The following is a 15,878-nucleotide window of genomic DNA, read 5'->3' as shown; positions in this document are numbered from 1 at the left end:
TAAGAGGTCAGCATCAAGTTTTCATGAACTTAAAATAAATGGGTTTTGTTTTTAAAAACATAAACGTAACATTTATTTTAGTTAAGTTATTCAGCTATGGTTTATCACTCTTCGGTCTAATTTAACAAAATATTTGCAATCTGATTTGCTTCTGAAATTCCACTGTGCTCTTCTTGTTGAAAATAAAATGTCTCAAAATATTAAACTAGAAAATATTTCGGTTCTGGCACCTTAGAATTACAAAACAAAGGAATAACTTCAATAGAGGCAATATGATATAGGGGTTAAAATCATGGACTCTAGAATCTTCTGTAGGCTTAAATCTCAGTTCTCTGTGTATTAAATGCATGACCTGGAGAAAATTGCTTAACATCCATCTGCTTGGTTCTGTTAGATTTATAAAATGAGAAGAAGAATAGTACCCATTTCATAGTTTTGTGAGCATCAGTGAAATAAATGTAAAGCACTTGGATAATACTTGGCATTAGTAAGCTGGTGATAATAGTAACAAATAATAACTATAGCTATTTTTAGCTACTAGATGAATTACATATTATTATATACAAAGGATTATGAATAGATATAAATATGAGCAGCACTATGTTAAGAGGGCCCCAGGACTCTCTTATTTTTGGAGGTCCAGTTCCACCTCATAGCAAATGTATTAAAATGCAATTATATCCCACATTAAGTATAATTTTTATGTAACTTTAAATAAGTGGATAAAATTTTAATTGGCTAATTGGCGTAATATTACTTTTTGTAGACATTTAATTAAACACTTCTTAATTTTGTTTGGCTTGGTTTGGGTTGGTAATGTCCTGAGATCATACAGCAAGTTAATGATGAGGCATGAGCTAGAAGTTTGGTCTTCTGACTTAAAACCAAAATTTTCCAAGAGAAAAGATAGGAAAAATGTTTTCCCACTCTGCATGAACTCCTTGAAGCTAGTCCCCTTTTAAACCTCATTCAAGCTGGAGTGTCTTTTGCCAAAACGAACAGTCCAGAATGCTCAGAACTCTTAAAATAATAACGCATTTTTTTCTTTCAGATTGTGGTTTGAATGTTCATAAGCAGTGCTCCAAGATGGTCCCTAATGACTGTAAGCCAGACTTGAAACATGTCAAGAAGGTGTACAGTTGCGACCTTACAACGCTCGTGAAAGCTCACATTACCAAGCGGCCTATGGTAGTGGACATGTGTATCAGGGAGATTGAATCCAGAGGTGAGGCAGTTCCAGTGCGGTTCAGGGCAGTTACAGTTCACCAGGAATTTGAGTCCCAGTGCTGCTGAGTGCCTCATTGCACAATGCAGTTACCTTCCTCTGGAAGATTAGGGAGAATTATTTCAGATGATCTAAAAGTCTGAAATTAAGTAATTTAACAAATAATTAAACAGCTTGATTTCAAGGTACATTTAACCAGTTATAAGAAATATGCTTAAAAATGTATTTATGGATGATGCTTTTAGTCTGTAAAAGTTGACATGTAAATAGCAATTCCTTTTTCAGTTTTTATATTTTTCTTGAGTTCAAGAAGCAAAGGTGTAAATGCTCTATAAACATATCGTAGGCCTAAAACCAGAGCTGCATCCTAATTATTCTTTTTCACTTTGGAAAAACTGCTACAAGCCTATTAATATAGTTTGTCTTAGTCTTCTGTTACATAAGAGAATTTATTGTGTAATTGGGGTGAATTATTTCCCTTAAGACTTAACATTTTATCTAATTAGACAAAATGATGAGCCAAATTACAAATATCCACATGACAGTAGGTCAGAGAACTGTGAGTGAAATGGTTTTATTTTAGGAGAAAAGTATGAAGAGGTTTCTAAACATGTATATTTTATAATTCTTTGACACGTTATTTCCTCAGCCTGAAGTATGGCAAGAAGTTAAAATTTGAAGAAAAGGCATAATTCTAAAGAAACAAATTGGCTCCATTGCTTTATTTTTACAGGTCTTAATTCTGAAGGACTGTACCGAGTATCAGGATTTAGTGACCTAATTGAAGATGTCAAGATGGCTTTTGACAGAGGTATGCTCTTCAGCGTGTTCACTAACTTAGGACAGTGCTACTCTGCCAAAAAGGCACGACTTCTAATGTTATTCCTTGCATTGTTTTTCCAAATTATACCAAATAAAAAAACTCCACTTACGATTTATGATTTTTTTTTTTTTTATTGATTGTAAGTATTGAACTGTTTAATTTCAGGGTGAGAAAGAAGCATAAAACTATGTCGCCAGTATTTGAGTATCCAAGGCTGGTCCCTATTCACCAAAATTTATACAGCACCATTAAATTTACTTAGGTATGGAGAGGAGGGGATGTAAGTAATTATAGGTCTCAGATTTCCCAGTGAAGCAGTCGGTATATATTGCCTTTTTCTTCCAGAAAGCACTTTATCCCAGTTTGTACTATCATTGCATGTGATTTCAACCCAAGTGTGAAAGGTAGACACTGATGATCTAATTCACACTTGAATGCAAGTGTCTGATGGGCCAAAATATTTGCATTTTAAAAGTCTGCTTTTTTTAAAGTAAAAGGGGGGTGGTAAGGTTTAGAAAGTTTTAGGTATACAGAACAATTGAGCAGAAAATAGAGGTTTCCCACATAACCCCTCCGGTCATGCCCCCTCCCACAGCTCCCCTTACTGATATGTTAGTATAGTATACACTGCTGCAATCTATGAACCAAGATTTGATATGTTATTATTAACTAAAGTCAATAGTTTACACTAGTGTTTACTTTTTATGTTATACAGTTTTATGGGTTTTTGACAAACGTGCAAAGTCACGTATCTACCATCACAATATCAGATAGAACTTTCACTACCACCAAAATCCCTTGCACTCTACTAATTCATCCTTCCCTTCCTCCCCTGAACCCCAGGCAACCACTGATCTTTTTTTCTTTGACTGTATAGTTTGCCTTTCCCAGAATGTCACATAGTGGGAAACACAGAGGATATAGTCTTTTCAGACTGACTCCTTTAACTTAGCAATGCGTATTAAAGTTCCTCCGTGTCTTTTCATGGCTCAATAGCTCATTTCTTTTTAGAGCTGAATAATATTCCATTGCCTGGATATACCTCCATTTATCTATTCAGCTGTTGAAGAACACCTTGGTTGCTTCCAGTTTTTTGACAATTATGAATAAAGCTGCTATAAACATTTGTGAGGTTTTTTAATGGGCATAAGTCTTCAGCTCCTCTGGGTAAATACCTAGGAGCGCGGTTGATGGATCGATTGTTTAGTAAGAGTATGTTTAGTTTAGTAAGAAACTGCCTGTCTTCCAAAGTGACCATGCTATTTTGCATTTCCACCAGCAACGAATGAAAGTTCCTGTTGCTCTGCATCCTTGCCAGCCTTTGGTGTGGTCAGTGTTTTGCATTTTAGCCATTCTAATAGGTGTGTGGTGAAGAGGCTGCTTTTTAATCCATAGAAATCTTTTATAAGCCAAATGGAACAAAAGAAATCTAGCATGAGATCTAGCTCAGAGTAGACACTAATTAAATCTTTAGTAGATGAAAATTCAGGTTTTTTAATCAAGCCAAGGGCTAAATGTGCAGGAGAGTGGGGGATGGGCCACTCTGAAGGAAGGTTAGCTTTGCTTGAGAGTTTTAGGGCCCAGCACCTCAAAAATATTCTTCCATTTTATAATTTCTTCTATTCGTGTTATTTCAGTATTCTAAAGTTTTATTTGGTTTGCTTTTTTACTTCTCACTACGTCCCCAACCCCAGGACTCTGCAAGATCCAAACGTTATATGTAGGAGCTTGGGGTGATACAAAAGCACAAAAAAACAAAGGCCTTTGGTGCTAGGGGTCTTTGTAAGTTGGCAGTTTCTTTCCTGCTATTTTTCACATTCTCTCTGTTTATTTTAAAAAGGAAAAAAGCAATCCCACATATTCCCCTAGGAATTCGCAGTAGCCATGAAATTTTAAAATATTTCTGTTGACCTCAGTCCTCTCCCGATTTCCCCTTCCTTCATTAAACACGGAAAAATAACTTGAGAAAAGTCAGAAAAAATAGATTTTGCTTTTCACAGAAAATTGGTCATTTATGTATATATAAAAATTTAACATACTGAATTTGATGTTAAAAACGGAAGCGCTGCAAATCTTTAAAAACTATATACATAAATATGTCATTTTTTTAAAACAGTGCTTAGAATCCAGATATTTACTTTTGTTTCTTTTAACATCCTTCAAAGATGGTGAGAAAGCAGATATTTCCGTGAACATGTATGAAGATATCAACATTATCACTGGTGCGCTGAAACTCTACTTCAGGGATTTACCAATTCCACTCATCACATATGACGCCTACCCTAAGTTCATAGAGTCCGCCAGTAAGTATGAAGGTGCAGGTTCCGAGTGACCTGATGAAGCACCTCTTCTTTGGTAATCACTCTTCTTGTTTTTTTTTTCTGCTGAGTATGTCGAATGCCTTTTATGAAATATTTCTCCCGGCCTCTCTCTATCGTTAATGTACCCACGAGAATTTTGAACGCTTCTCTAACATAGGTTTTTTTATGACTTTTACCATCAGAAGCTTGTTATGTGCTTTACCTCTCGTTTTCCAAAGTAAGGCTTATACCAGTGCTCTTTAGATGTGTACCAACAATACTTTTGTAAAATAAAACTAAAAGAATTGGAAAAATAAAATTGAAAAAACGAGGCCCAACTATTTTGTTATTAGATTCAGCAAGCATAAGAATTACTCCGTCAGATTGCCATAAAAGTTTCTAAATTCTTACTCTCAGTTTCCATACTTATCCTGTGACATACCATTAACAGTTTGTAAACTGGCACTAGTCCGTGCATCATACTTTAAGGAGCTTGTTTTAGATCAAGAAGTTATTTTTTAAGTTCTAGTTGAGATAAAAATGAGAAAAAGCAAAGACTCGTTTGCCAAATTTTATAGTGCAAAATTCATACCTATAATTCATACTTTTTTAAAAAGAGAAGGGAACATTTTAACTGTCAGCATTACCATTTTTTAGAAAAGATAGGCTATTTCTGTCATTTGCTGTTCTCTCAAAACCATATATTGTCTTTAGCTTTAAATAATATTACTTCCTTAGTAACACTGATTTGATTTTTAACTTTGAAATTTCATGAAGTACAAACTTGCTTTGTTCTAATTTTTAGTTTCTCCTTCAGAGCTTTTGTTAAGAATTTTTGTGGTTAGTTCCATGGAGCCCTGATTTCTTGCGGGTCAGCTTAGCTCTCATGTAGAAAATAGGCATGAGAATTACCCTGATTTTTACAAATTTTCATGCTATGAGCCTAAAGGCTCTAGGCTTTTTCCATAGGAATTTAACTCCTCTCATTTGGGGATGGATTCATTGCTAAGGTTCTTGTTTCCTGGGGCGGACATTTCCTCCGCGAGACATAAGTCTAATTACCGCTAATGTGGAAGACACTGTACACATATTTACATCACAAAGAGCTGCTCAGTCAGCCCTCTCTTTGCTCTGAACCCCAGGGTCGCACTGCGGGCTCCACTGGATGGTGTTCCTGTCCCCGTGTTGCTCTGGTAAAACTGAAACTTGGCTTCTATGCCTAACTCAAGGGCTTCCAATTAGCAGAGGACAAAGCAGTGATTCAACCCCAGATTCTGAACTCTACAAACCACCTTATCTACTTTGAAGAAAAATCCAAGCTCCGCTTATTGGATCTCAAGGCCTTTTGCCTCACGCTCCCAAATTACCTCACCTTCTTTCCCCACACCCATCCTAGTTGCTGAGGAAAATCTCCTCTCTTTATTCTTCTTCCAAACCATTTGTCATTGTTCTGGGATTTGTGTCTGAAGCAGACCCGTCAGAAATCAGCAAGTTGTCTCATCTCACCCCTCAGGGAGCTCTAGAAAGCACATGAGAAAGCTTTCCTAAATCAAGGTAGAAACTCCTTTACTTTATAATTTCAACTATTTTGGTGTGTGATTTCCATGACACCAAAAACCCTACCATAATATTTATACACAATATAAACATTTATGGTACATATTTGATGTTGATATAATGGCTTTTGGAAGATTGTTTCTATATACCTATCTTTTCTAGCAGTAGAGTCTGTTTCATTCTTTAGATGCATAGATACCACCATTCTCTTACCAGTATAGGCAGATAAGGAAGATGAGAAAAACCAAGATTTATAGAACAATATTAGGTGCCAGGAATCACACTCAGTACTTTACATCTGTGATATCATTTTTAAAAGGAGATGTTACAGGGTATAAGTAAATTGTCCAAGGTCCTATTGCTAAAGGAAGTGGCACCAGCATTCAAACCCACATCCGTCTAATATCAAAGCTCTCTCCATTCTGCACACTCCCTGGCTCTCCTGATGGAACAGGGGACAAAAGACTTTGAGAGAGGAGGAAGACAGAAGGGCAGGAACCCCTTCTAAATGAAGGACAGGGTTAGCCAACTCCTCGTGATACATGTGCTCTAGAACTTTTCTCTCTCAGCCCCTAAAAACAGACTTGAGCCATGTTCTTTAGCTCTCACATATCTCTGGCATTTTTTAGTATCCCACGCCCCTCCACCCCCCAAAAAATCATAGTTCATTTTAAAGGCTTTCTCCTGCAAAAGCTATTAGAGCTCTGCTGTTGTGGCCTCCCTTGGAGAACCTGCTAGTTGAAAGCTGGAGGGAATTAGCTGTAGGAAATGAAAAAGGGATGCAGGGGTAGTGGAGGCCAGGGCATTCCTTCTAAAGGCTTGACTATCTGCATAATTCCCTGCACACTCCCTTGGGAGCCACCTAGAAGTCTTGGACTCCCCAGCCCTTCGTCCTCACTCCCTCTTCCCACCAGTTAAGGAATCCTCTGCTGTGTAATACTGAGGCCTAGAAGACAGGTGCTGCCCACGGGGCCTGGTCGGAAACCCAGCATTCATGGTTGCTTCTTGAACACGGTGAAACCAGCACTGCCAAAGCTGAACTCCTGGCAGTACTGAAGGTGGAACTCTTGCTCTGGCAAGGAGTCTAAGAACTCTGTTCCCAGAAGCTGCATGACTCAGTGTGCACCCTTGAGTGAGTCAGAGAAACTCAGAAATAAAACCCAGGGGTCTTTGTCCCAAGCCACTTAAAATGTCCTATAGAGAAGCCTGGGAATAAGAACTTGAGTTTTTCCCTCAACTCAGCCACTTAGCTGGCTAAGTTTTATTCTTCTTGTGCTTGAGTCTCTCTATAAAGAATTGACAGTACATACTTTAAAAAGAGCTTTTAACTGTATCTTGATATGGATTCAGAGTACTGTTTCCTGCCCACACGATGTCCACATTTCCAGATCCTTCCAGACCTTCCTCAGATGCCATCTCTTCCTCTTCTCTGTCTCTCTCGGCCACGGGCCATCTTTCTCCTCTATAGTCCTATCACACTCACTTGGACACCTTTTAAAGCCTCTTACCTTCATGCCAGAGGTTATGTTCATGTCTTATCTTCCCTACTAGACTGTTACCCGCTTACAGGCAGGGGTTCTCATGTTTATTTTCCCACAGTGCCTGTGATAGTCTCTCCCTTACATAATAGGTGCTCAATAAATATTTCTGGAATTAGTTAACAATTTTATATTGAGACCTAAAGAATCTTAGTTTTTGGATGCTCTCAAGGAGTTATGTAACTAGACTTCCTTCTACAACACATTCTTTTTTAAATATCCAGTAACCGCAAGATCACTGCTTTTCTAGGCAGCCAGTCCACTCGATGGACAGATGTAACAGTTGTAAAACCCTACTTGTGTGCAGCAGAAACCTGCCTGCTTTTGACTCCCTCCCATATTGGTCCTAGTATCACCATCTTCTATGTGCAAGCCTTTCACACATATGAAACAACTCATGGTGGTCATTCATCTCTAAATACATTCCACTTGGTCTGTCTCCCTTTTAAATTATTCTGTAGTTGTCTCAGGGCTAAAGATTTATGTTCTCTGAAAAACCGATCGTGGATAATACTCCTTTAAGTGGAAAAAAAGAGAAATGAATTCCAGGGAAGAATCCCTTGTCAGTTTGATATCAGTATATTCAGGTGCATTTTGTCATATGTTTCCAAATTTATATCTCTGGTCTGGACCTGCCCCTGAACACCAGATTAATTCTCAGTCAGCATGTTCACTTGGATGTCTGAAAGTCTTCTGAAACAGAACTCTTGATCTTCCCCATGAAACCTCTTCCACCCATCATCTTTCCCATTTCAGTTAATGGAGGCTCCATCCTCCCAGTTGCCTAAGCCTAAAAGTGGCCTCATTCTCAATGATTCTCCTCGTACATCCCTCATCAGGAAACCCTGTGGATTCTACCTTTAAAATATGCCTAGAATCCAGCAACTTTTTATCACTTTCACTGTCACCACCTAGTCTAAACTAGTGTCATTCCTCGCCTGGATTGCTGTAATAGTTATTGAAATGGTTTTTCTGCTTTTACTCTTGTCCTTCCATAGTCTGTTTCCCACATGACAGCTAGAGAGAAAGATACTATGAAATATCTATGTCAGATCATGACCCTCTCTTGTTCAGAACCTTCCCATTTGTCTCAGTGAATGCTAAGTCCTTAGAATAGCCTGCAGCACCTGACGTGAGAGAGTGCCGTTACCTTTCTGATCGTACCCCCTTTACTCTCTTTGCTCACTCTACTGCAGCCATGTTTGGCTCCTCGCTTTTCCTCAAACATTACAGGTATACACTTCCCTCAGGATCTTCACACTGAGTTTCCTCTGCCTGGAACCGTCTTCCCCCAGATCTCCATGAGGTTCATTCCCCCACTCCCTCAAGTCTGTACTCAGACCTTCTTTCTTACTGAGGTCCCCGCCTGACCACCCCATTTACAATTGTACACACACATCCCCCCGCACTTCCAGTGTTTCTTATCTTGCATTTGTTTGTTTGTTTGTTTGTTTGTTTGCGTAACACTTGCCTCATTCTAGTATAATATAAGCTATAAGATACATATTCATTGTTTATTGTCAGTTCACCCTCCAATAGGAAAGTAAGCTTTCCGTGAACAGGGAATTTTATTTCTACCCCACCAAAAGGACCTCAAGTGACTGTGACTTGAGACCATCCTTAACTTCAAACCATCTGAAAATTCTCCCTACAAGGATTAATTGTAGAAGGTAAAACTAAATTATTCTTTTTTCAATTTCTAGAATAGTGTAGTTTCAAATTAATTAGCCTTATATAGTTTTCTATCATAAATGGAATTTCCTTCTAATTAAATGATTGAATTTCAGTATCTGAATGGTATTGCTCTTATGAACTGGCACTCTTTAAAGTTCTCAAGGTTCAAAGACCATACGTTGTTTATCCTGGCCAAAGGCAAATAATACATTCTCTATCACCAAGAAATAACCGGGAACTCTGGGGAAACTTTGGGCAGAAATTGTAAAATGTCCAAAATTTCTTTGAATTAAAAAGCTTCAGTCACTCTTCACATTCTGAAATTATCTAATCTGCTCTGCCAATGCTAAGAACTTTTCATATCATTTTATATCACTTTTTATCTGACTCCAATACATTGCCATTGAGTTGGTTTGTTTTATTAAATTAGAAAGACTAGGATTCTTGGTCTTGTGTCTTGAATATTACATTCTGGTCAGATGTGGCCTTCCATCTTTCAGGGATGCTGTCCTGATTAAGACTCCGCAGTTTGAGGTTACTTTGCAGTTACCCTGAAACCTAACATTTAAAGGCACCCCATCTTCTTGACATTTGGGTAGAAGCATAAATATACTAGAAATTAGCACAGAATTTCAAAAATACCTTTCTGATTGTGGAAATAATCGATGAATTTAATGCAATCTGTGACCTCAAAGGAACGTGCTGTTTTTTTGACCAACACAGCAGAACTAAAATATCCAAATGAGGATGGTCCCCTTTAAAGTTTACATCTTTGGAGGAGTCTCATTTATTGCAGGGACACTGTTGTGAAAACATCTGGAACTGCCTTCAAAGTCTGCATTGTAGCTTCTGAGTATCCTAAGTAGTAGAATACCTTTGCGCTTTGAGGGTAGATTGGACTTTTTGATATAACACAAAGTAATTTAAACCTAATGAATAAATGAAGTTAATACTGGATAATACATTTCTTGGTTTAAAAAGAAAAAAAATGACATACATATTAATAAGATTTTAGCAGGGGTTGCAAGAGGCAAAGAGATGGCATAGATTCTATACCGTAACTGAAAGGGGATTTTCAAAATACTTTGAACAATGCAGCATCCCTTGAATATGTCTGCAACGTTCTAAGATGTCCTCATCTGAATGTGTAAGTTGTCATCTGTGTGTATATGTGTCTGAATTTTTAATAGTTACATCCTATATATCTAATAGCCAATCTCCATAGTTACCAGGTTCCAAGACATTCAATTGAAAAAACTGGGTGCTCTCCCCAAAGGTCCAAGTAAATGGTATTGACATATTGAAACTAAGCCTTCGAAAATCTGAGATTTGAACATTAAAAATATTTCCCAAAGCTGCGGGCAAGGATCTGTGAGAAAACATTCCTTTAACTAGTTTTAAAAGATCACCGCACAAATAGAATTAAATGAACCATTTATACCAGTTGTCTGTTAAAGTTTCTCCCCTTGGTATTCTACTCACTACTGTAGAAATTATGGATCCTGATGAGCAATTAGAAACCCTTCATGAAGCACTGAAACTGCTGCCGCCTGCTCACTGCGAAACCCTCCGGTACCTCATGGCGCATCTGAAGAGGCAAGTTACAGACTTTGAAGCTTATATTGGCACTGCATCCAAATTTTAAGAATAAAATAAAACTAAACGTAAAAGAAAGGACACATGATCTATCGAATGAATAAATAAATGCATAGCTATGTTGTCTTCTTGTGTGAAATTGCACAAGTTCAGAAGGAATGCTAAAAATATTCTGTACTACAATGCTGAGTGCACACTGGATTCTGACAGAAATGTATTTGCAATTCCAGTATATGCTGGCGAATATGTTGGAAATACTAATACTCTGCCAAGGACATGCATTAATTTTTGTTGAAAGGGAAAAGGTTATCGCTGTAAATATACCAACATTAGCATAATAAAGCAAGAGCAAAGCAACTTGCAAAGGCTCATTTTTCTTACTTCTTGCTCCAAAATAGGTACTTTAGACTTGCTGATGGGATTTTAGATTATTGAATTAATGTTGCATGCACTGAAAACTGTTGTAAAAAACGATGGAGTAAAGTAAGGCATAAAGAGAATAATGGAAAATATTTTGTTACTTCTGGTTTAATGTTTTAAAGTGATTGATTGTAACGTAGCTTTATTTTCCCTGCTCAGTCACCCTTGATCTCTACCAGTTGAAGTAAAGTTTTTAAAATTATATGACCAAGCTTTAGTGGTTTAGGATTTCAAAATAAAAGACCAATTAGAAACAAAAAAAGACAGTAGAATTTGGCATCTGTCTTGTATGTCTTTAGGCATGAGTTATCCAGAAATAAATATTTAATTCATGGTACTTTTAATATTTGCATGTTTTTCCTCTTTAAAAGAACTATGAATTAAAACTTTTAATTTGCCTACAACTTCACTTGTAAATTCAAGTTTGCTTCGTATTTGGATGTAATTAAGTATTCCACACTAAAACAAAGGAATAACTCTCAAATTATAGTCTGTGCCTTTGCAATAGCAGTAAAAAGAACATAAACACTTAAATTTCCTGACAGTGTTGCTTACCCAGAGCCATTTCCTTTTTAACATCTCTACCACTCTCTCCCTAGACACATGCAAGAATAATCTACAGGAAACAACCAAAGTGGAGAGGAAGAGAGGGCTGATGGAATAATTAAGACAACCCAGTTCCTTTGTTTACAAACATACTCCATCAGCTCTAGGCTCTGGCCAGGGAATCCACAAATAAAACTGAACCCACACTGTCAAGAGCATTCATTCGGGTTTGAGAAGTTTAAATTATTTATTAACATAACTTAATGCAAGTCAGTACTCTGAAGTTAAGGAGAAATACAGAGAAGTCACCTAGGGGAAGAGTTGATAGGTGGGCACAAACCTCTTGTGAATCTGGGTTTTGTTTTAGTGCATGGCCATCGCGAAGTCATGCTCCTTTACTTGTGTTTTTCAGAGTCACCCTCCATGAAAAGGAGAATCTTATGAATGCAGAAAACCTTGGAATTGTTTTTGGCCCAACCCTCATGAGATCTCCAGAACTAGACGCGATGGCTGCATTGAATGATATACGATATCAGAGACTGGTGGTAGAGCTGCTTATCAAAAACGAAGATATTTTATTTTAAATTTTAGTTTGAGGGGAAAAAGTGAAATGTTTTACAGATGAAGGAATGTTTTATAGTAATTTAATTGGCTCTTATTGCTGAATTATTTCTCGGTTAGGAGTTTGGGCACATAACCAGATTAAAATGAAGGAACTTTCTGTTTTCATAGCACCGCTCAGCTGTCCTTGTAAAACAGTGACACACGCTTTCTTCCAGTTCTAGTAATCCTGGGTGTTTATCATGTTAAGAGAAACCCAAGCTATTGCATGATTAGCCCCATTTGGCAAGGGAACCTCACACAGAGGAAACAACGAGCCTGCGCTGCTTTGTCCTGGGTAGTCTGTGGTTGTGATTCAGCATGTTTCAGAGTAAATCTGTTGTGACTTCGCTCTTGGGTTCTGTCATTGGTTTTCGATGCTCATGTAAACATGCGCACAAGCGGATAAAACAGCACCTCTGGCTACTGCATTGCCATAGACTATAACATATGCCTACTTTTCGCAAATGCTTTATTTCCAGTTTTTCTCAGTTCTTCTCTAACGTAGTACTTTCTTTCCAGCAAAAGCAAACTGTGTTTTCAGGTTTGTTACTTTAGTAAATTATCCATACCAATAAAAAAGTAGAATGCAGAGCATTTTTCGTTGAATTATTATTGGTTTTTAGTTATAATTGTGTTATCTGGCATGCATTTGTTAATTTATTAAATTTGGCTCTTAGAAATCAAAACTATTTATAGCTTACTTTTTCCCCCATGATCGAGAATATTTGGAAAGATGTGTTTGGCCATTTTTTTAATACTGAGTACTCCCTCTCGCTTTTTTTTGTTTAGTATTGAAAGTTTTGTGTTCCTAAAATAATTTAAAATTGCTTAGAATCAGAACACCCATTCATTGGATTTCTTTTTCTTCTTGCATAGTCTGGCAGGAATCTAGAATATTTTCTCGACTTCAGAGGTGGGAGAGCAGGCAGGAGTTCCTTCCAGAACTATCAGAAAAAGCAAAAAAGGCTAACTAAAAGGAGTGACTTTCTAATAAACATTTGGTTTGTTGGCTGTGCATGGTGTTGACATCCAGCTGAGCTGACAACACTGCCTGAGCTGAGTCCCAGATAGCAGCCTGACACTGGAGAAGAGTGGTGTGCATATATCTACATCCCAAGAAACCCAGGGAGTGGGCTTGATACTGTCACTGACTACCCATGGCTTTGAGCAAATGACCCTCCAGAGTCTGTATCCTTGTCTGTCAAACAAGCGCCCTTCCAGAACTACAGTTCTGTCCTGCTTTAAAAAGTAAAAAAATACAAGACATATTTCCATTTTTGCCATTTCAGTCCTTGATACGTTCAAGACTCTCTCTCTCAAAGGTAATGGAAACTGACAGAAAGGTGGATTTTTTTCCATATTTTTGCCCCTAGGCCATAGTAGGAAGTTGGTAGTATGTTTTAGTGTTTATGTTCAGGAAAATGCATTTACCTGGAGATAGTCCATCACAGCTCTCTTGTTGGCCACAGTCTCCTATGAATAATGTCACTGCACTAAGCAACATTGGATATGTAGATTAATAGAGATTTGTTTTATGTAACATAGAAATCTTTAAAATGGAGGCCGCTAAAAGACAATATACACTAAGGCAATGCTTTTGACTCATGAAATAATTTGTCAGAGAAATCGAGCACAAGACTATGTCCTCGGTTAGGTAAACCAACTGAATTTCTGTGTGCTCATGGCCGAAGTTCTCGTTGTACAAAATCCTTTTAAAGGAGATTTTCAGTAAAGAAATCTGTGAAGAAATACGCTTTATTAGAATGTAATCACCCTGTTTTCTTCCTGAAAGGATCTGGTTGACTTTGAAGTAGGCCCTTATCAGAATTAGCAGAACACCTGGAACAGAAGCCTTGCCTGATCATAGTAAACATAAAGCATATATTCGGATAAAGTCCTGAGCACGCCTTCAGACAGGTTACTGTTTATCAGGTCTGCGAACAAGGGCACTTGTTATGTTTTAAGCTGATGAACGTGTGGTTCATCCCTTCGGGACTCGCAGATACAAATTACAGCGACGTCGTCTGTGAGCACTCTTGGACTGTGGGGTGACACTCTTTGAAATGAGGAAACGATTCCCAGTTTCTCAGAGAGGCTCTTTCTCAATCTTTAGCCAGAGTCTTTCATGCATATCTATGACCATGGAATATTTCTTAAATCATGGCCCTTTTTGATGAAGCACCAGTCAGGAGTGGAAAGAGGGACTGATAAGCCCCTTCATGGTTACCTACAGATTTGGCAGCACGGCAGATATTCTTCCCTGAATGTAAAGTCTCTTTCTTCCCAATTTTCTATATATAGTTTTAAATTGAAAAATCAAAGATCATTTCTTCTCTACCTTTTTTGCAAGTTTTTAGTGCCAGTTAGTTAGTTATACCAGCTGACAGAGGAAGTAGTTCTTCACTGAATTGAAGTGGAAGGATGTTTCTGGTTGCTTGAGCTCAAATAGAAGGCCCCTGAATAAATTAGGTTCAGAGTTCCAACATTATTCATTTTAACAAAATATTTTAAAATTTACAGCCCCAGAGCTGATTGGGTATTATTGGAAGTCCATTTAAAGAGCAGAAAGTTTTTTTTAATGCACAACTGTATATTTTAGTTGCTGGAAGGCTGCCTTCTTACGGAACTCTTGAAGCATGTTTATAACTTGATTGGACAGTAACAACTGTATGGCATTCATATTTGTCTCTTCGTGTTAAGTGAAAGGCATTTTCTTTTATGAGATGAGGTAATAGTGGTCTTTACATATATCATTATGGCACATCACACTCCCTCTGAACATCTGGGTAGTTCTGACCCTTAATTGGCATGCATTGTGATGGAACGTAGCTGAAGGCTAAGAATCGTCAGGGAGCTGTCAGCTTCTCTAATATTTAGAGAACTAGTTCTCACTTGCATTCTCTCTCCAAATGAAGCCTAGACCTGCATCCCGGGGATATAGCGGATATAGCGGATATAGCGGATATAGCGCTCTTCATTCCACATCCATTTCCTGCCTGTTCCCCATGGGCCAGGCACTGTGCTAAAGCCTGGGGAGAAAAATCAGTTTCTGTTCTCAAGGAACTTAACTAGGTCAATTTAGCCTAGTTAAACTTGAATTTTGTCCTTTTTCTCATTGAGTATCTTATTCCCTATGGGCCTCAGCACTAGACATCAATAGAAAGATAAAACAGACAGCATGGATGTATTTGCCTTTAAGGAAATGTGCACTCACAAGCCACACTTCTATGATTCCATTTGATACTTTTGACTGTAAACATTCATTAGACCAGTAAGAAAAGGAGATATGAAGTAAAAATGATTCCACACGTGTCCAGTATGAGTTTATTTGGAAGCATCAAAAGCGTAACTACTTGCTGCCGATCCCTGTGGATGAGTTATCTGGAATGGGACACCAGAGCATGAAAGGCCCTGTTATGTCCTCTGCTGTGGGTTCACTAGCTCCTAATTTCCCTGCTTCACATGAGGCTGCATATTGGTGCCATCAGTCCATTGCTGCCAGGTGCACTTCTGTCATTTTGGCCAATCCTGTTCGTAGTTGGTGGTCACTCTAAAACAAGAAATGGTCTCAACCAAACAGTTCAGAGTCTCACTAT

The 15,878-nt window shown here is 37.9% G+C and overlaps 1 protein-coding gene across 2 annotated transcripts in view; it reads left to right on the top strand.

Moving 5' to 3' along the window:
• The window catches only part of CHN1 (chimerin 1), a 146,818-nt gene extending 133,942 nt beyond the window's left edge, over nt 1-12,876 (top strand). For both annotated transcript variants that reach the window (XM_039855245.1, XM_039855246.1), the window contains 5 exons: nt 1,052-1,225; nt 1,959-2,036; nt 4,214-4,351; nt 10,608-10,713; nt 12,092-12,876. In XM_039855245.1, coding sequence (XP_039711179.1) covers nt 1,052-1,225; nt 1,959-2,036; nt 4,214-4,351; nt 10,608-10,713; nt 12,092-12,263 — 668 coding nt within the window. In that variant the 3' untranslated portion in view covers nt 12,264-12,876. The remainder of the gene's footprint in view (nt 1-1,051; nt 1,226-1,958; nt 2,037-4,213; nt 4,352-10,607; nt 10,714-12,091) is intronic.
• The last annotated feature ends 3,002 nt before the right edge of the window (nt 12,877-15,878 follow it).

This window comes from Pteropus medius, unplaced genomic scaffold (assembly GCF_902729225.1).
Source record: "Pteropus medius unplaced genomic scaffold, Ma_sr-lr_union100, whole genome shotgun sequence".
Lineage (NCBI taxonomy): Eukaryota > Metazoa > Chordata > Mammalia > Chiroptera > Pteropodidae > Pteropus > Pteropus medius.
The sequence above is the reverse complement of the archived record's forward strand: the minus strand, read 5'-3'. Positions and strand labels throughout refer to the sequence as shown.